This window comes from Martes martes (assembly GCF_963455335.1).
Source record: "Martes martes genome assembly, chromosome: 13".
Taxonomy (NCBI): domain Eukaryota; kingdom Metazoa; phylum Chordata; class Mammalia; order Carnivora; family Mustelidae; genus Martes; species Martes martes.
The window spans coordinates 36,989,647-37,009,642 of record NC_137901.1 but is presented as its reverse complement, the minus strand read 5'-3'; the positions used below and the strand labels follow the sequence as shown (position 1 = coordinate 37,009,642).

The following is a 19,996-nucleotide window of genomic DNA, read 5'->3' as shown; positions in this document are numbered from 1 at the left end:
ACTGAAGGACATCTCGGTTGCTTGCAAGTTTTGGCAATTATGAATAAAGCTGCCATAAACATCTGTGTACAAGTTTTTGCGTGATTGTACATTTTCAGCTCCTTTGGGTAAATATGAAGGAGCGTGATTGCCGAATCATAAGGTGAGAGTATATTTGGTTTTGTAAGAAACTGCCAAAAGGTCTCCTGAAGTGTCTGAGCCGTTTTGCATTCCCACCAGCAATGACTGAGTTCCTGTTGTTCTGTATCTTTGCCAGCATTTGGTGTTCTTAGTGTTTCACATTTTGGCCCTTCTAATTGGTGTGTGGTGAACTCTCGGTTTTTAACACATGCACTTTATCAGTCTGGGGAAGTTTCCCTCTATTTGTAACATAAATGGATGATGAATCTTGCCGAGTATATTTTTCTGCATCAATTTTTTTTAAAGATTTTATTTATTTATTTCACAGAGAGAGAGAGAGATCACAAGTAGGCAAAGAGGCAGAGAGAGGGGGAAGCAGGCTCCCTGCTGAGCAGAGAGCCCGATGTGGGGCTCGATCCCAGAACCCTGGGATCATGACCTGAGCTGAAGGCAGAGACTTTAGCCCACTGAGCCACCCAGGCTCCCCTTTCTGCATCAATTTATATGACCATGTGGTTTTTCCTTTTGAAACTGCTACTGGGCCAACCTTATAGCCGTGGGATAAACCCCGCTTGGTTCAGGTGTTTGTTCTCTTTATACATTGCTGAATCCAATTTGGTAATATTTTTTTAGGACTTTTGTGCCTATGTTTATTAAGAATTTTGTTTTTCAATCTGTTGTTCCCAGTGTTGTTTAAATTGGGTAATTTCTGTCGAGCTGTATAAGTGATCATCTATCATTTGCTTTCTTCCACTGAGCTTGTCCAGTGACTATTTTACTTTCGTTGTTGTATTTTTCAGCTCTAAAATTTCCATTTGTGTCTTCCTTTTTATCTTTGATTTCTTTCCTGATGTTTCCGTTTTCCATTCATTCACCCTTACTTCTTAGGCTTGGTTATAATGCCTGATTTAAAGTCTTTTTCTGACCGTTCTAACGTGTGTCATTTAGGCAGTGGCATAATTTGATTTTCTTTCTCCTTGCAAATTGAGATGTTCCTGGTTCTTCCTATGCCTAATAATTTTGCATTGTATCCTGCACGTTTTGATAGTATGTTATCAGATTCTGGATATCATTTTAAATCCTAAGCAGAAAGTTGATTTGTTTGTTTTGGTGGGCAGTTGCCCCAGGTAGGGGTCCGGCCACAAGTTCTGTGTGGGCTGTGGTTCCAAAGTCAGTTCAGTTTTCAAACATTTCCAGTCCTTTGTGCATGCCACCTGGTGGCCAGTCTGGATCTGAGGAAGTAGCCTACTCTGGAGCTCAGTGCTCACTGCCTGTGCTCGGCAATTCAAGGTCACATCCATGCATGTGCACTTTAGAGGTGAGCAGAGGTGTTCAGACATTACTTTTAGGGATTACACCTCATCTCTCTGTTCTTTGCAATAAACTCAACATTTTCTGGCTCCCCGAGGCCTCTGTTAGTAGTCTTCCAGCTAGAAAGATCAGGTTATCCTTTCCTTGCTCTGCTGTCTTCTCTCAACTATGTCTGCATTCTGGTCAGTCAGTGATAGGACACAGAATAAAAGCCACAGGGATTGGCACCATGCTCTTGGAATGATAGTGATCTCAGGGTTGTGAGATCGGGCCCTGTGTCAGACTCCACGCTGGGCATGGAATCTGCTTAAGATTCTCTAGTTCTCTCTCCTTCTGCCCCTCTCCCAACTCACTCTCTCTCTAAAAAAGGAAAAAAAAAAAAGGATAGGGACTTCCCCCCTTCTTTTTGACCCTTAGGAGCCTTTATCCTACCACTTAGGCCAGACACAGAACATTTCTACATTTCTCTTGGAGTTCTTCCTGTTTTCTCTCTGTGTGCACTTCTGGGTTTCAGACTAGGAAGCGGAGTCTAGGCTAGGAGATAAAGGAGAAAAAGAGGGTAAATTCAATGCAGTTCAGTAGAACTTCAGATCCTCGTTGTCTTCCCCAGTCTGCTGGCTACTCTTTACTCTGACGGCCCCTCAGGGAGCTGCTTCACTCACTCTGCCCACCATTCTGTGGGAATCTCTCTGTGGAGACAAACAGAATGGAATGCGTTTACTCTACCTTCCCAGGAACCAGAACTTCTGTTCTTGTTTTTATCATTGTGTCCCTTCTTCTTACTTTGGTTCTAAATCCTCTTCAACTTTTCCCCCTCAGATTCTTTTTTTTTTTTTTTAAGATTTTATTTATTTATTTGATAGACAGAGAACACAAGTGGGCAGAGAGGCAGGCAGACACAGAGGAGGAAGCAGGCTCGCCACTGAGCAGAGAGCCCGATGCAGGGCGTGATCCCAGGACCCTGGGAACATGACCAGAGCTGAAGGCAGAGGCTTTAACCCACTGAGCCACCCAGGCGTCCCTTTCCCTCAGATTCTTAAGGTGGATAATTAGATCACTGATTTTAAACCTTTCTTATTTTCTAATGTAAGTATTTCAAGGAACGGGACATCAGGACTTGAGTCCCGCTTCTCTGCAGATTTCCTAGCTCCTTCCTCCGTGTGTCAGCTTCGTCTGCCAGCTGTCGCAGCATTGCCTCATCATAGCCAGTCACAGCAACATCTGGACATAGAAAGGTATCATCTCTTCTGCATCTCCTTTTTAGAGAAAGCAAGCTATTCCCAGAAACCATAAAACAGGTTTCCCCTCACGTTTCATTGACCTAGATTGGGTGATATGTCCATTCCTTTTTTTTTCTTTTTTTTTTTTTTCCTAAGATTTTATTTGTTAGAGAGCTTGAGTGGGAGGGAGGGGCAGAGGGAGAACCAGACTTGCCGCTCAGCAGGAAGGGCCACGTGGAGCTCTGATCCTAGCACCCTGCGATCATGACCTGAGCCGAAGGCAGACGCTGAGCCGTCTGAGCCAGGCATCCGGATATGCCCATTCCTAAATCAAAATTACTTGCAGGTGGAAGAGCATTACCATAACTGGCTTTGAGTAATCATTTGGAGTTGAATGAATATTGAGAGGGCAAACTGTAAAGCCACTTAGGTGATAAGACTGCTGATAGGCAGTGAATAAAAGCAAAGTCTAATGGATTAATCCAGTTCTTTTTTTTTTTTTAAGATTTTATTTATTTATTTGACAGAAAGAGATCACAAGTAGGCAGAGCAACAGGCAGAGAGAAGGGGAAGCAGGCTCCCTGCCGAGCAGAGAGCCCAATGCAGGGCTTGATCCCAGAACCCTGAAATCATGGCCCGAGCAGAAGGCAGAGGCTTAACCCACAGAGCCATCCAGGCAGACAAGGATTAATCTAGCTCTGATGCAGCCCCACTGACCCATCCAAATGGTGATACTCTACCTAGCGTCCTGACAACTCCTGCAATATACTGGAGCCAGCCAAGCTGCGTGGGAAAAGATAGTAGCTGTTTACTCAGCTGATCATTAGCTCGGACACTAGAGTTGCACACGTTATATAAGCTTGCCAACACTGTCATTCTGCCTCTGAATAAAAATAACCCTTCAGCCGAAGACAAGCTAGTTAATCTGAGCTAAATTCAAATTCAAGTAAGATTAAGAGACCCAAATAATAAGATACATCCATTAGGTAAAATTTTAGGAATCAATAAACTAATTTAGCATATAGTTTTATACAAGGAAATATCTTTTTGGAAAAAAAAAAAAAAGTAGGCTCCATGCCCAGTGTGGAGACCAACATGGGGCTTGAATTCACCACCTTGAGATCAAGACCTGAGCTGAGATCAGTACTTGGTCCCTTAACCAACTGAGCCACCCAGGTGCCCCACAAGGAAATACTTTGTATTCAAGATGGAAAGTACAACTAATTTTAATATTATTTACTAACTGCCCAGGATTTGTTACAGATATAGTCCACCCCAATCTTCCTCTAGGGCTGCTGGTATAGTCTCTTCATTGGCTGCCCTCAATGTTAGTGGCAAAGACAGCATTATTTGGGCTCACATTCAGTCAGTGCGTTCATCAAACACTTGTCTGGATTTTGTCTTCCAGATCCTCTACCTTTCAACAACATTCATTCCATAGGGTTTTGCTTCTACTTTTGCTAGAATATAAATTTTATTAGGGCAGGGATTATATAAAGTAATTTCCTTTTTGTTTCCCTCAATGCTTTTGTTTTTAATTGTGGCAACATTTACATAAAATTTACCATTTTAACCAATTTTTAAAAAGATTTATTTGTTTAGAGAGAGCAGGAGTGAGGGGGAGGGGTAAAGAGAGAGAGGGAGCATCTGAATCAGATCCCATGTTGAGAGCAAGAGCCCAACTCAGGGCTTGATCTCACGACCCCGAGATCATGACCCAAGCCGAAATCAGGAGTCCAATGCTTAACTGACTGAGCCACTCAGGTGCCCCATACCATTTTACCCATTTTTAAATGTATAATTCAGTAGTATTAAATACATGCATAATGTTGTGCAATCATCACACCACCCATTTCCAGAACCGTTTTATCACCTCAGATAGAAACTCTGTACTCATTAAATAACTCTTCATTCCTCTTCCCCCAGCCCTGGTAACCACTAGTCTATTTTGTCCCTATAATTTGCCATTCTAGGTACCTTATATAAATGGAATCATAAAATATTTTTCTTTTTGTGTTTGCCTTATTTTACTTAGCATGTTTTCAAATTTCATCCATGCTGTAGCATTATCAGAATTTCATTGTTTTTAAGGCCGAATGACATTCATTGTACGTATATATCACACCTTGCTTCTCCATTGATCTATTAATGAACACTTGGTTATTTCCACCTTTTGTCTATTGTGAATAATACTGCTATGAACAGGGGTGTACAAGTATCTATCTGAGTCCCTGCTTTTAGTTCTTTTGGATAATATGCCTAGGAGTGGAATTGCCGGATCATTTGGTAATTCTATGTTCAGCCTTTTGAGGAGCCATCAAACTGGTTTCCGCTGTGCCATTTTACATTCCCATCAGCAATGCACAAGTGTTTTGATTTCTCTACATCATTGCCAATATTTGTTATGTTTTGTATTTTTTAAAAGGCTTTATTTATTATTTATTTGAGAGAGCATGAGCAAGGAGAGAGGCAGATAAAGAGGGAGAAGTAGCCTTCTGAGGAGAAGGGAGCCCCATGTGGGGCTCGATCCCAGGACCCTAGGATCATGACCTAACTGAAGGCAGACACTTAACCCACTGAACCACCAAAGTATCCCTTATTTTTCCTATTTTTAATCAAAGCCACCCTAATGGGTATATCTCATTGTGGTTTTAATTTGTATTTCCCTAATGATAAGTGGTATTAAATATCTTTTCCTTTGCTTATTGGTCATTTGTATGTCTTCTTTGGAGAAATATCTACTCATGTCCTTTGCCCATTTTTGAAGTAAATTGTTTGTTTTTGCTCTTGTTGAGCTGTAGGAATTCTTTATATATTCTGGATATTGATCCCTTATCAGATATACAATTTGAAAATATTTTCATTCTACAAGTATTTTTTTTAATATTTTATTTATTTATTTGAGAGAGAGAGTGTGTGAGAGAGAGCACAGATGGGGAGGAGGGGTAAAGGGAGAGGGAAGAGCAGACTCCCCATTGAGTGGGGAGCTTGATGTGGCGCTCGATCCCAGGACCCTGGGATCATGAACTGAGCTGAAGGCAGACGCTTAGCTGACTGAGCCACCCAGGCACCCCTCATTCTACAAGTATCTAAGTGCCTGTTATGGGTCAGATTCTGTGCCAAATGCTTCAGAAACACCAGTGCATGGGTCAGTTCATGTTTTCAAGAAACATAAAATAGCACCAACACAGAAGCAGATATAAGTGCCCATTTGGTGAGGTAAAAAGTTATCACAATTCTTCTCAAATACGCAAAGGAAAATGAAGCTTATTTCTTTTTTTTTTTTTTATGAAGCTTATTTCTTATTACTGGTATTTTTGCTGCTTGAATTCCCACCCCATTGGGTGGGTGGGTGGTAGTGAAAGAATTCAATTATTCAGTCCATTTTAAGTTCAACTCCCTAACATGGCTCTTACTTCCTCTGCCCTTTTCTGCCATCTGGATATCTGGGGAGGGGGTTTACATTTGCCTAGGTGAGGCTGTACTGTGGATTGGGTCTCAGATGGGCTTGCTGTCCTTCTTTTCTCGTCTCTAGCCTTCGCAGGTAGTCTGCTGTGGTGCTTTTTCACCTAACCTATAGCAACCAGTGATTTGTTCTTTTGGCTAGGCTGGAGGCCAGTATCTTTCCCTTCATTTGTCATCTCTACATTGGTTTTATCCACCCTCTAAAGTATAGGTGAGACTCCCAACTGGGTCCTGCAGCTGTTAGCTGTAAGATCCACAAAGTTCCATTGTGCAATGGTCCCAACTCTCCAGCTGGTGCAATCAGCTCTTTTCCAGGGCTCCCAATGAGCATGAAGAACTGCCATAGATCTTCTAAGTCATATGTTAGCTGGTAGAGGTCCTTTGCCCGACACTGCATTGCCATTTTTACAGTAGTCCAGTACTGGAGAACGGGAGGTCTGTTCAGCAATTGCTCTGCCAGTGCACTCAATAGCAGGTGGGCCCAGCCTTCTCCCCTTTCAAGTTCTCTCCCAATCCCCTCTGGCATTTCTGCAGGGATTGGGCGCAGAGGTAGAGGGACGCCTGTGTCTGACCTTCTCTTTGCCTCGCCCTTTCCAGGAGATGGGAGGGCTTTTTCACATTTTTCTTTTGCTATCTCATGACTTCTTTCTTCCCAAAGTGTCATTCATCTTCCTCTTTGCTTCTTGATATTTTGTGTGATAAATGTAATACCAGTGAAGAACAGACTGCTATGTAATGAATAGAAAGGTGTAGGAGTGGCCCCCAATCTATTGTTGGTGTGTTAGGGTAGAGGGCTTCCTGGAAGAAGTGGCATCTAAGCTATAATACACAGGAGTTAAGTGCAGAAGCTGGTAAGAGTTCCAAAGGAACCCACGCCAAGGCCTGGAGGCAGGAGGACTTTAGCTAATCCGGAATGGCTTTGGCATAGAGTATGAAGGATGCAATGGCAAGGGATAAAGCTGAAGTGCTAGGCTGTGGTCAGATCACAAAAAGCCTCAAAAACTTTATGTTAAAAGCGGGACACCTGGGTGGCTCAGTTGGTTGGGTGGCTGCCTTCGGCTCGGGTCATGATCCCAGGGTCCTGGGATCGAGTCCCACATTGGGCTCCTTGCTCAGCAGGGAGCCTGCTTCTCCCTCTGTCTCTGTCTGCCTGTGCTCACTCTCGCTGATAAATAAAATCTTTAAAAAAAAAACCCAAAACTTTATATTAAAAGCAATGGGGGGGGTGGCGCCTGGGTGGCTCAGTGGGTTAAAGCCTCTGCCTTCGGCTCAGGTCATGATCCCAGGGTCCTGGGATCGAGCCCCACATGGGGCTCTCTGCTCAGCAGGGAGCCTGCTTCCTCCTCTCTTTCTCTGCCTGCCTCTCTGCCTACTTGTGATCTCTGTCTAATAAATAAATAAATAAAACCTTAAAAAATTAAAAAAAAAAAGCAATGGGAAGCCCATGTTTTGAGCAAGGAAGGGATATGATCAAATGTTTGTTTTTGAAAGATCATTCTGGTTGAAAGAAATAGATGCATATGAAGAAGTCAAAGCTAAGGGCCATTTTCTCCCCCCTCACTCAGGGGGAAGAATTTTATAAAATTTTGTAAAGATACACTAGAAAAGTATAGAGTTGGAGGGCTAGTCACATCAGTGTATTTAAATGTTGAGAGATGCATCCTCAAAGAGGGGAAAAGATGACGAAACAGAAGAGAAGGATAATAACTGATGGCAGCCAAGCTCCTTCAGAGGTGAGAAGGAATGGTGAGGGAGAAGAGAGAACCCTTTCATTTGGAGGGAAAATGATGGGTGGGTGTAGGTACGTTGACAAATTTGATGGCAGGAGGTTGTAAGTTACCTTTGGTTTTTTTTCCCATAATGCAGGAGGCACAAACAGCCATCTGCCCATGAAAAGGAAGGTGGCCAAGGAGTGTGGCAAACACTGTTGGCTGACTCAATGTCATTGCCAAAACCAACCTGCCCTGCCATTTTCCCTCTAGAGGTTGAAAACTCATGCTTTACCAAACACATTTGCAACAAGGAAACGTAAGCAGAATTTTGTTGGGATTTCGTGGAAAACTTTTACTTTTCCTAGCAAAGGAGATGGCCATGACTGGGGCTCCTTTTCCTCTTCCTTCCTGGCTTGGCCCAGGATGTCATTCTTGGAGCTGGGACAGCTCTCTTGCCTGAGAAACTAAGCAGGAAGGAAAGGCCAAAAGGGCAGAGACCACATCCAGACCAGTTGTTGTCCACCTGCTGATTGACAGCCAGTGGCAACTCACCTCCAGATTTCTGGCTACAAAGCCTTACTTGTTTAAACCATCACACGTGGATTTTGCATCCAGAAGCATTCCCAGTTCCGGAAGGTTTAAGGGCTGTGACCAACATGTGATCTGGTCTCTGAAGAGAATGAGAGAGAGGTAAAGAGAGAACATAGGATTATAGCTAATATTAAAGGTCACGATGAAGTGAAATTCATAAAAATATCAATTTCATTTGGGAGTATTTACTATCTACAGAAATAAATCTAATGGGGTTGCTAACATCATGCTAATTTTTCAAATCAAGTTTAGCCCAAGTCATATTAAATCTCCATTTGAGTGAACTAGCATTAGGAGACTATGTAAGTCCATGAGTAACTTCTAGGACACAGCAACACCCTTTAAAGAGTTGTCACATACTTAGATATGACTCATACCACCTTCTCAGGGATAAATTCAGATTATTCACAATGCAGAGAATGTCATCTCTTAAGGTTTATGGCAGCACCAAGTGAAGATAACTTTCCTCAGCACACTTGATTGACATTCTGTCATTTTATTCATAGTAACAAGAAACTCTGTCTTTCCATAATTAAGTAATAATTCACAATACACATATCTGAGGCATTCGCTGCTTTCATAGATGGCTTGTTCCTTTAATTACAAAGAGAATGAGCCCAGGGACGCCTGGGTGGCTCAGTTGGTTAAGCCGCTGCCTTCGGCTCAGGTCATGGTCCCGGGGTCCTGGGATCGAGTCCCGCATCGGGCTCCTTGCTCCGCAGGGAGCCTGCTTCTCTCACTGCCTCTGCCTGCCTCTCTGCCTGCTTGTGTGTACTCTCTCTCTCTCTCTGGCAAATAAATAAAATCTTAAAAAAAAAAAACAAAAAAAAACAAAGAGAATGAGCCCAAAGACACTTTCACATATTGCTAGAGCTACAAAGTATAATCACTATCAGAAAATTCTATAATTACAATTTACATTCACTTCTCCCCTTACCAATCTTACATTATCAATATTCTAAGTAGAGCACAGTAACCCCATATTTGTTTCTGGAGTTACTCTAAGCACTAGATGTGGTTGGACTTTCTGATAATACATCACAAAGATTCCAAATTTCACTATGAGCCCCCTCTTCCCTTCTCCTAAGGACCTTCATCTCTAACATCTGCTTTCATATTGATAACTGTGGCAACATAGAACACATTTTAAAGATTTTATTTATTTATTTGACAGAGAGACAGATCACAAGTAGGCAGAGAGGCAGGCAGAGAGAGAGAGAAGGAAGCAGGCTCCCTGCTGAGCAGAGAGCCCGATGCGGGGCTCGATTCCAGGACCCTGGGATCATGACCTGAGCCCAAGGCAGAGGCTTTAACTCACTGAGCTACACAGGCACCCCATAGAACACATTTTAATGCATGTATTCTTGTAATACAGTTTTATCAAGATTCCCTAGAAAAGGGAACATCATGTTGTATACTGTCAGAATAATTGTAATAACATATAATCAGTCATTTTAAACAGGAAATCTGATTGACATAAATATGGGCAAAACTCAGTGGACTCTTAAAACTAAACTTTAGAATTTTGTGGGAGAGAGTCAAAACCCAGAGGCTGGTGTCTAGACAGTTTGTCTAGAAACAGACCTTACTGAGAATGTACATAAGACCCTGAAAAGCTTGTCTTGAGATACCTGAAACATGCTCACAGCTGATTTATGCCAGAAAAGGGGCCTTGAAGAACACCAAAGGAGACCTGTCAGCTGCTAAGGGTTTCCTTTTCCACGTAAGCTGTGGCACAAGTCTCCATTACAGACCACGCTTGCTCATATTCGTGTTCTATCAGTCTTATTTGGACAGTCTTTCTTCATCTCCCTTTTTTCATTTTAACATGCTCATGAACCTTATATAAGCACCCATAGATAGCCCTGTTTATTACAACATTCTTATGCCATTCCCTAAGACATGTAGAGCCATCTTACTGTTTTCACTGAATTATTTCCAAATTACATTGTAAAGGAGATTATTTTTTTCCTACATAGAAAACTCCTTAGGGGGTCCCTGGGTGGCTCAGTTGGTTAGGCATCTAATTCTTAATTTTGGCTCTGGTCATCATCTCAGGGTTGTGGGCTCCTCGCTCAGCAGGGGAGTCTGCTTGAGATTCTCTCTCCCTCTGCACCTCCCCCCACTCACACACACATTCTCTCTAAAAATAAGTAAGTCTAAAAAAAAAAAAACTACTTAGTATCATCAATAGTGTAGGCTTTTGTGAATTTTCATAAGAGAGTAGATGTCTTTATTCATTTACCCCCTAACAATAATTTGATCTGAAAGTACACATTTTTTTGGGCCTCCTCAACCCTATTCTCATATTTTGAGTCTGGTAACAAAAAACAAATGGTAAAAATTTTTAACATGCTCTAATCTTTGGTCTGGGAATTCCAATGTTCGTTATGGAATGGAGGAAGATACTTATTTTTATACTGAGTAACTCACACATTCCTTCTCAACAGGGAAAACTCGTCTAAAGAGAAATGTGCTAGTTCATGATTTGTGTTAGTAATGGAGATAGAACACATTTGGGAATGTCTGTTCAAGAGCTGCCCTAGGGACGGAAATATGAATTAAGCTTTCGAATCTCGAACATCTGAATTGACACTATATTGACAAGCAGAGGAGCAAACAATGTTGACAGAAGATATTTTACATTCTCTCCTGCAGCTTTCATGACTTTTGAAAGCAAACTAGTGCCCACTAAAACCACTGAAATACTAAAAGAGTGTTTGTGCTTTGTGTCTTTTCCCGCTGAAAAAGCTCTGAGCAAATGCTTTGATTCCCTTACAACACTGATGGGACTTTTTCTTTCGTGTGTCTTTTCCTATGTCTGAGAAGATTTGAGCTCTGACTAAAGGCTTTCCCACATTCATGACACTTGTAGGGTTTTTCCCCAGTGTGTGTTCTTCGATGCTGAATCAGGACAGCACTCCGGCTGAAAGCCTTTGCACACACATCACACGCATAAGGCTTCTCCCCGCTGTGGATTCGCTGATGGAGTATGAGGGCTGAGCTCTGACTAAAGACTTTGCCACATTCATCACACTTGTGTTGTTTTTTTCCAAAAGGGTTTCTCCGTCTTCTTTCAAAGTTGCCATCTTGTTCACAGGCTCTTCTATACGTGCAACTCTGGGGAGCGTCCAGATGAAGGGTGTTGGAAACAGTGGAAAGCAGTTCCATATCTGGAGAAGTCTTTTGTGTTGAAGCTGAATTCACATTTGTAGTTTTCGTGTCTTTAGCTGAAATAATACACAGAAAAGCAATGTCACTGTTCTCTGTTCAGAAAGAAAGGCAAATAGAATGATCCAAAGAAAATATATACCGATTATTTATTGTTAGCATGTTTATAAAATAATACCACAATGTGGAAGATGGTGATGGTGAGTCACAAAACATTAAGTAGACCATAAGGCAAAAAGGAAAGATTTATATACTGAGGAGACAGTCAATTATAAAGATGAAAATTTCCATGCAAAAGCTAGAGGTAAAAAGATATATCAGAGACTGAAAAAAAATCTAGAAGAAAAGGGACTAGAAGATGAGCAATTATGGGAGAAGCAGAGAAGCAACCAAAGGAGAGGAGCCAGATGTGGCAGTGCGTAGTAATAGCCAAGACTTAGTATGAAGGTCAATAAATAAAAGTTTAATAATGATAAAGGAAGAAAGCCAAGGGATCAAGAATGAATATGGAATATAAGGTCAGAAATACGAATTAGGGGGGAAAAGGGGAGGATTATAGACTAGTATAACTGTCACCTCAAATGAATCAAGGGTAGCACAGAGTACCCACTTACAAAAAACTTCTGCTCTTATATGTATTTTATAGTACTAGGTGAATGGCATTATTATTGGTGTAAATAGAAATCATTTTGTAAATGGTAAGGATTCTCTCTCAAATTCATTTTTGATAGCTCAAATTCCAAAGTGACTTCAATGTCTGATCTCTACCTTCAAAATCCAAGGCTGTCCACTCTCACCACTTTTATTCAAAATAGTACTGAAGTCCTAGCCACAGCAATCAGACAACAAAGAAACAAAAGGCTCCAAATTGGTAAGGAAGAAGTAGAATTCTCGCTATTTGCATATGACATGATACTTTATCTAGAAAACTCTAAAGATTCCACAAAAAAACTATTAGAACTGATACATGAGGGACGCCTGGGTGGCTCAGTTGGTTAAGCAGCTGCCTTCGGCTCAGGTCATGATCCCAGCGTCCTGGGATCGAGTCCCACATCGGGCTCCTTGCTCGGCGGGGAGCCTGCTTCTCCCTCTGCCTCTGTCTGCCAGTGCTCTCTCTCTCTCTCTCTCTCTCTGACAAATAAATAAATAAAATCTTTAAAAAAAAAAAAAAGAACTGATACATGAATTCAGTAAAGTCACAGGATACACATCAATGTACAGAAATCTGTTGCATTCCTCTACACTAATAATGAAGCAGCAGAAAGTGAAATTAAGAAAACAATCTCATTTATAATTACACCAAAAAGAAGAAAAGATCTAGGAATAAACTTAACCAAAGAGGTAGAAGACCTGTACTCTGAAAACTATGAAACACTGATGAAAGAAATTTAAGACAATGCAAAGAAATGGAAAGATGTTCCATGCTCATGGGTTGGAAGAACAAATATTGTTAAAATGTCTATACTACTCAAAGCAATCTATAGACTTACTGCAATCCCTATCAAAATATCAGCAGCATTTTTCACAGAATTAGAACAATCCTAAAATTTGTATGGAACCACAAAAGACCTTAAATAGCCAAAGCCATCTTGAAAAAGAAAAACAAAAACAAAACACAATTCCAGATTTCAACTTACAGTACAACACGACAGTAATTACAACAGTATGGTACTGGCACATATCAATATCAGTAAAGAGGATGGATAACCCAGAAATAAACCTATAATTTAATGGTCAATTAATCTTCAATGAAGAAGGAATGAATATACAATGGGAAAAGGACAGTCTCTTCAACAAAGTGTTGGGAAAACTGGACAGCTATATGCAAAAGTGTGAAACTGGACCAGTTTCTTATATCATACATAAAAACAAACTAAAAAATGCATTAAAGACCTAAATGTGAGACCTGAAAACATAAATATCCTTGACGAGAACAAAGGCAGTAATCTCTCTGACATCAGCCAAAGCAACATTTTTCTAGATATGTCTCCTGAGGCTAGGGAAACAAAAGCAAAAATCGATTCTTGGAAATACATTAAAATAAACAGTTCCTGCACAGCAAAGGAAACAATCCATAAACCTAAAAGGCAACTTACTGGATGGCAGAAGATATTTGCAAATGACATAACTGATAAAGTATTAGTACCCAAAATATATAAAGAACTTACACAACTTGACACTGAAAAACCAAATAATCCAATTTAAAACTGAACAGAAGACAAGAATAGACATTTCTCCGAAGAAGACATATAGATGCACAGCACACACATGAAAAGATGTTTAGCATCACTCATCATCAGGGAAATGCCAAGCAAAACTACAGTAAGATACAACCTCACACCTGTGAGAATGGCTAAAATCAAAATCACAAGAAAAGTGTTAGTGACTATGTGGAGACAAAGGAAACCTCTTGCACTGTTGGTGGGAAAGCAAATTGGTGCAGCCACTGTGGAAAACAGTATGAGGGTTCCTCAAAAAGTTAAAAATAGGATTACTCTATAATCCAGGAATTGCACTACTGGGTATCTACCCAACAAATACAAAAACACTAATTCAAAGGGATACACGCACGCCCTATTTGAGAGCAGCATTTATTTCCAGTAGCCAAACTATGGAAGCAGCCCAAGTGTCCCTCTGTAGATGAAAGGAGAAAGAAGATGTGATGTGTGTGTCTCTCTCTCTCTCTCTCTCTCTCGCGCGCGCGCACACACACACACACACACACACGGGAACATTACTCGGCCATAAGAAGAATGAAATCTTGCCATTGCAATGACATGGACGAAGCTAGAGAGTATTATGGGAAGTGAAATAAGTCAGTCAGAGGAAGACAAATACTGCATAATTTTACTCATATGTGGAATTTAAGAAACAAAACAAAACGAGGAAAGTAAAAAAAGAGAGAGAGAGACAAACCAAGAAACAGATTCTTAACTACAGAGAACAAACTGATGGTTACCAGACAGCAAAGGACTGGGAGGATAGGGGAAATAGGGGATGGGGATTAAAGAGTGCAGTTATTATGATGGAAAAAAAAATGAAAAACAAACAAAACAAAACAACAAATGTAAGAAAGGCCTCTGTGAGGGAATTCAGAGGTAGAACGTAGTTCTTGTCAACAATGGGGTCCCAAGACCTGGCTTTGAGGCTGATTACTTTTGTTGTCATTACCAGAAAAAGCTGCTGAGGTAGGGGCGGTTCCCTCCCGATGCTGATGGAGTGTGAAAAGACTTTCATTTCTCCCCTAGTTAAGCCAAGACACCTGCTACACTGGAGGCGTTAAGTGCCCAGTGCAAACCTCTTGGGAGCAGGTACTTGTCAACTAAGAGAACTATTTTCTAAGTCTCTAAATTTTTGTATTTTTTTCCCCTGGATTTTCTTACCAAAAGTATCTTGGAAAAATAACCTTACTTAGCTGATCAACCCCTGTGGAATATGGAAGCCGTGTGAGGGGGAGAAAGGGAGATCCTTCCAAGTGGGGTTTCCCTCTTCATTTCTGACTCCCATTTTATCCAGCATGGTCATCTAGAAGAAAGGCCTCTGCTCAAATGTCGCTCACCAAAGAGGTCTTCTCCACCACTTTATTTAATAAGGCTCTGTCCCTACTTTATTTAGTAAGACCTAGCTCCCGTCTTCTGCTTTGCTTTTTTTCCCACAGCTCTTATTTTTTTGAGTATCTGCAACAAAAGAACAGACTGCTGTGCAAGCTGTTTTGGAGCACGTTTGTAAAAAGTGATGCGAGCAGCCACCGAGGCCAGTTTAGGATGTGAGGGAGAAGAGGAAAATATTCACGTCATCACGAGAGGGCAAAGTCATCTGAGCAGGAATACGGTGATTTTTATACTACATGGCACCAGTAACCAAGCAAGAAGCTAGACAGAAAATGAGGAGGTAGACCAGCGGTCTTTAGATTGCGACTTTGGGGTCCCTCAGGGGCTGCCTGAATGTACCATGGGGGAACAGGCCAAGTTGGAGCCCTTGTGGATGGACGCTGCTCGCTCCTGCTTCAGTAAGGGCAGCTGCGTTTTCATCCGTTTTATGTACTGGAACTCCATGCAAGATATCATTTGAGAAAAGGGTCATGTTTGTTTGTTTGTTTGTTTTAAAGATTTTATTTATTTGAGAGAGAGAGCATGAGCACACATGGAGAGAGGGGCAGAGGGAGCAGCAGACTCCTCACTCAGCAGGGAGCCCTGACTCAAGGCTGGATACCAGGACATGGGGATCAGGACCTGAGCTGAAGGCAGACGTTAAACCCACTGAGCCACCCAGGAGCCCCAAGGGTCATGCTCCTTTATAAAAGGTTCGAAAATCCCCATGGAGATGATGTCAAGGATTTAAAAATCTGAAAGAGATTATGATACTCTCTGGGAAAGAAACAAGAACAAAACACTGAGAATTATCATTCGCACAACACCTAATGGTGGAAGACCCCATGGTAGGAGGAGGCAGGAGTGGAGATTGGAGACCTCTTGCCGAAAGCAGCCGGGATGTGTGTGGTGGGCTGACACATGGTGAGTTGTCCCCATGAACCGAATTCCGCCTCTCACCTTTTTGTCTTGAGTGGAACTCCCTTGAAGCCAATGACAGCTGCTGCTTTACGGGCTTGATCCGGCTACATGGTGACTCCTGAGTGATTTCCCAAGATGCCAGTTTCTCTGCAAGCGTGTCCTCATTTTGTCCAAAAAGGACCTGGAAGCAGTTAGGTATAACTGAGACTGAAAAAGGGAATCTTGTTGGGACTTGGGATAAAATAATAGAGAAGGGGTGCCTGGGTGATTCTGGCTTAAGTGTCTGCCTTCGGCTCAGGTCATAATCCCGGGGTCCTGGGATCAATCCCCCATTAGGCTCACTGCTTAAGCGGGGAGCCTGCTTTTCCCTCTCCCTTGTCTACTTCCCCTGCTTGGGCTCTCTTTTTCTCTCAAATAAATAAATAAAATCTTAAAAAAAAAAATAGAGAAGATACTACATGGAAAATACCCTGGGATTCAGGAAAAGGGAGGAAGAAAGAGGAGCCACAGTCTGTTTTCTGGCACAGGTGGAAGTACATTCACTGCCCTCCGTGTTTAGTGTGCTAAGTAGGAGTACAGTTTGAGAGCTCTAGCCCCAGTGATGCCCAGAGCTCCTGACTCAACTCATCCCCACCAGATGCCTTTTTACCTGCTCAGCTGGCTCATCAAGTTCCTTCTCCAGCTCCTCCAGCAGAGTGACGGCCTCCTCTCCATTCTCGGGCCGGTGCTCTCGCAGCCAGGCCTGCAGCTCATCAGGCAGGATGGCCAGGAACTGCTCCAGCACCAGCAGCTCCAGGATCTGCTCCTTGGTGTTCACCTCTGGCCTCAGCCACTGATGGCAAAGCTCCCGGAGCTGGCTCAGGGCCTCCCGGGGCCCAGGGGACTCCTGGTAGCCAAACTGCCTGAACCACTGGCGAAAGGTCTCTGGGCTGCAGCGGCTGCTCCAGGGGAGGTGGGAGTCCAGATCACTGGTCTGCTCTTCCTCTTCCATCTTCACTCTCAGAGCGCTGTCAGACTCCTCTGAAGTGTGTGGAAGGAGTGATGACTTTCTCAGCTCTGCAGACATTTGGACTGGGAACAGAGACCTAGGCTTTAATCTTCAAGAAGGTGACGTTTTCCTTAAGGACACTCCTTAAATATTAAAGAAACAAGTGGGAACATGACACAAATGTTTCCTAGAACAACACATCTAAGATTAGTAACAGACTATACAGAAAGTACTGCCCTTAATCTTAATATAAACCATGCTTTCAAAGAATACTTCCTTAAGAGAATCGAAGAGATATGATGCATTAATTCATATGCATGAGTAATTTCCAATTTATTCTGCAAATCATGCACACAAGGCTGACTAAGTATAACAATAAGGGATCAGCCAGGATTGTGCAGGAACTCCTAGAGAGCAGAAATAAGGGAAGCTTGAGAAAAATTATGACTCTGGGGCAGGCTCAAAGAGCTAATTAATTTTTTTCTAGCCTGCTGCAAAGAGTGCTAAGAAATAGTCTCATGAGAGAAGTAGTTTCATGTGGATTTTTTTCAACGTTTACTATTAAACAGTATTAAATATAACATCATGTTTCATACTATCAAATAGTATTAAAACAATACTATTTTGACAGTAAAAGAACTATTAAAAAATAACTGCATATTCCTCCATCTTAATGTGCTTCCATTTATTCATATTCTGCTTCCGATCCATAATATCTTTATTATTTACCTTCCTTTATCATAGAATATTTAGGTGTTTCTAGTTTTTACTATCATAAATTTTTACTAGCATAAATTACTATCATAAATACTATCATAAAATGTTGGGAGGCACATTTTCAGGAATATATTCTTCTTCCCTCAAGTTATTCAAGGATATCCCAAGGACTTGGCTTATCTGGCTCTAAGGAGAGTGGCAAATGTATTGCTATGTATTATCAAATGAATTACAGAAAAGATTGTTTATCGATCCACAATGTCAACAGCAGCATTGTGATGTATGAGGGCAGCAATTTCCCCAAGTGTCATTAGCTTGTTCGCAGAAAGGGGGGTTGAAAGACACTTTTAGCACCATTTTAGTATATGCATCACTGGTAACTGATGGCTAATTAAAAAATCTTGTATGTGCCCGGTTTTCCTCTTTAGGCAGTCTACCATTTCCCTCCGACTTCATCAAGCGCTGTTCTAGACACCGATACAGTAGTGACCTGAACAAAGCCCGTGGTTCCTTAAAGCTTATATTCTAGCAGGAGAGACAACAATGTTACCAAATAAATGATACAACAGTGATTGCAATGTAGCAAATGACACAGAGATTTACGAAGCACGCTTCTCAGCACCTTAAATATAAATTTATTTAAATCCTCTCAAAAGCCCTGTACGGTAATTTTCCTGCCCGCGTTGTAGATGAGGAACTTAACAAGGCAAGCTCACGGAGCGAGAGCACGGGCAAGGGGTCTGAATCCAGGCCATCCACTTACCCAGGGTGCTGCGTGGTCAGGAGGCCAGACGTCCCAGGGCAGAGAAGGAGCAGCAGACCTGGATGATATACTGGGCCAGGACAGAATGTAGGGTGGAGACCTGAACGGCGGGAAGGGTTAAGACCATGAGTTTGGAAGCCTTTTGGGAGCGTTACATTGAGGGACCCTAAACTAAAGCAGCCTCGGGAAGTCATGGAGAGAGAGGGGCGGCCGGGGTCCACCGTGCCTCTTCATCCCCAGCAGCCTACACATGCCTCCTGCACACCAGCTCTCGGCGCTACTCGGGAGATGGGGAGACCGAACCCCCAACACCGCACGCGGGCCAGCAACCCTCGGGCTCCCTGCAGGGGCTTCGCCGAGAGCCCCGAATCCGGCGTCCTTCCGCGGAGGACGGACTCTTAGTCCAAAATCCCACCCCTAGGGGGCCGGTTCGCTGAGGCCCGGTGCTTCAGGGTCCCCGGACGCGTCGCCCACCTGCCCCGCCAGCGCCTCTCCCGCGTGGGTCCCGGCCCCGCGAGATTGCGGGCGGCGCGCGGCCGCTGAGGACGCTGCGCCGAGCGCAGGTGAGCGCGCGCGTGCTAGGAACCCAGCGGGTTCGGCTGAGGCCGAGGCGCGCGGGGCTGCGCGGGGAGGTCGGAGCGAAGGGCTTGCGTACAAGGTGAGGGGCAAGGAGGTGCGGCGCCAGGTAGGGGCCGCGGGAAGCGCCAGGGGGCGACAGGAGTCGCGGCGGGAATAAAGAGGGCGTGCGCGGAGGGAGGAGCCGGGAGGGCTGCCTGGCGGCGGTGCCGACATCCGCGGCCGCCTCCGCCCACCCCTGGGTGAGGATGCTTCTCCCCGCGGCCTAGGGTCTCAGAAGAGGCCTCGGCTCTCACCTCCCGATCGGGAAAAGCGACCCGGCGTTATCCGGAAGACGCGGGGGAAGCGCTCGATTGGAAGCTGCTTCCGGTCCCCGTGGCGGGCTGGGGCCAGCCGGGATGGAGCGGCGGTTGCCATGGAGACGAGCCGCGGCCGCCGCCGGCTTTCAGTGCGACGCGGCCCCTGAGTTAGGGGAAGGGGTTAACCCCGACGGGTAGGAATAGGCTGCTCGGCGTCCCTGTTCCCATAAACCGGCGTTGTTATTTCTCAAGGTGCTTCTACTTAGGTTATTCCATTTACTCTCAATAACCCAGTAAGATTATTCCCAGTTTACAAGAAATAAGCCCCAAAGTTCCGTGACTAACCCACGATCACAGAGGGGGAAGACTCCTGCACTTTCTACCTTTAAGTACAACTTGCCCCTAATATCATCCGCTCCCCTGGGGTTATGCTCCAAATAGTGCTGTTTTAAGGAACGGGTTTGACCCCCTCACCCCTGCACCAGGCTTTCACAGGAGAACCTAATGGCCCTTAGAAAGGTGAGAACCCACCTGCACACGTATTTTGGCATA

At 43.4% G+C, this 19,996-nt stretch overlaps 1 protein-coding gene across 1 annotated transcript; it reads right to left on the bottom strand.

Annotated features, from left to right (window-relative positions):
• Positions 1 to 11,194: 11,194 nt before the first annotated feature.
• Positions 11,195 to 17,167, bottom strand: ZNF396 (zinc finger protein 396; the record flags this gene model as incomplete). Its single annotated transcript, XM_080820979.1, has 3 exons — positions 11,195 to 11,649; positions 16,141 to 16,282; positions 16,751 to 17,167. The coding sequence occupies 3 exons, from the start codon at positions 17,165 to 17,167 to the stop codon at positions 11,195 to 11,197; spliced, it is 1,014 nt and encodes a 337-aa protein (XP_080677105.1).
• Positions 17,168 to 19,996: the final 2,829 nt, after the last annotated feature.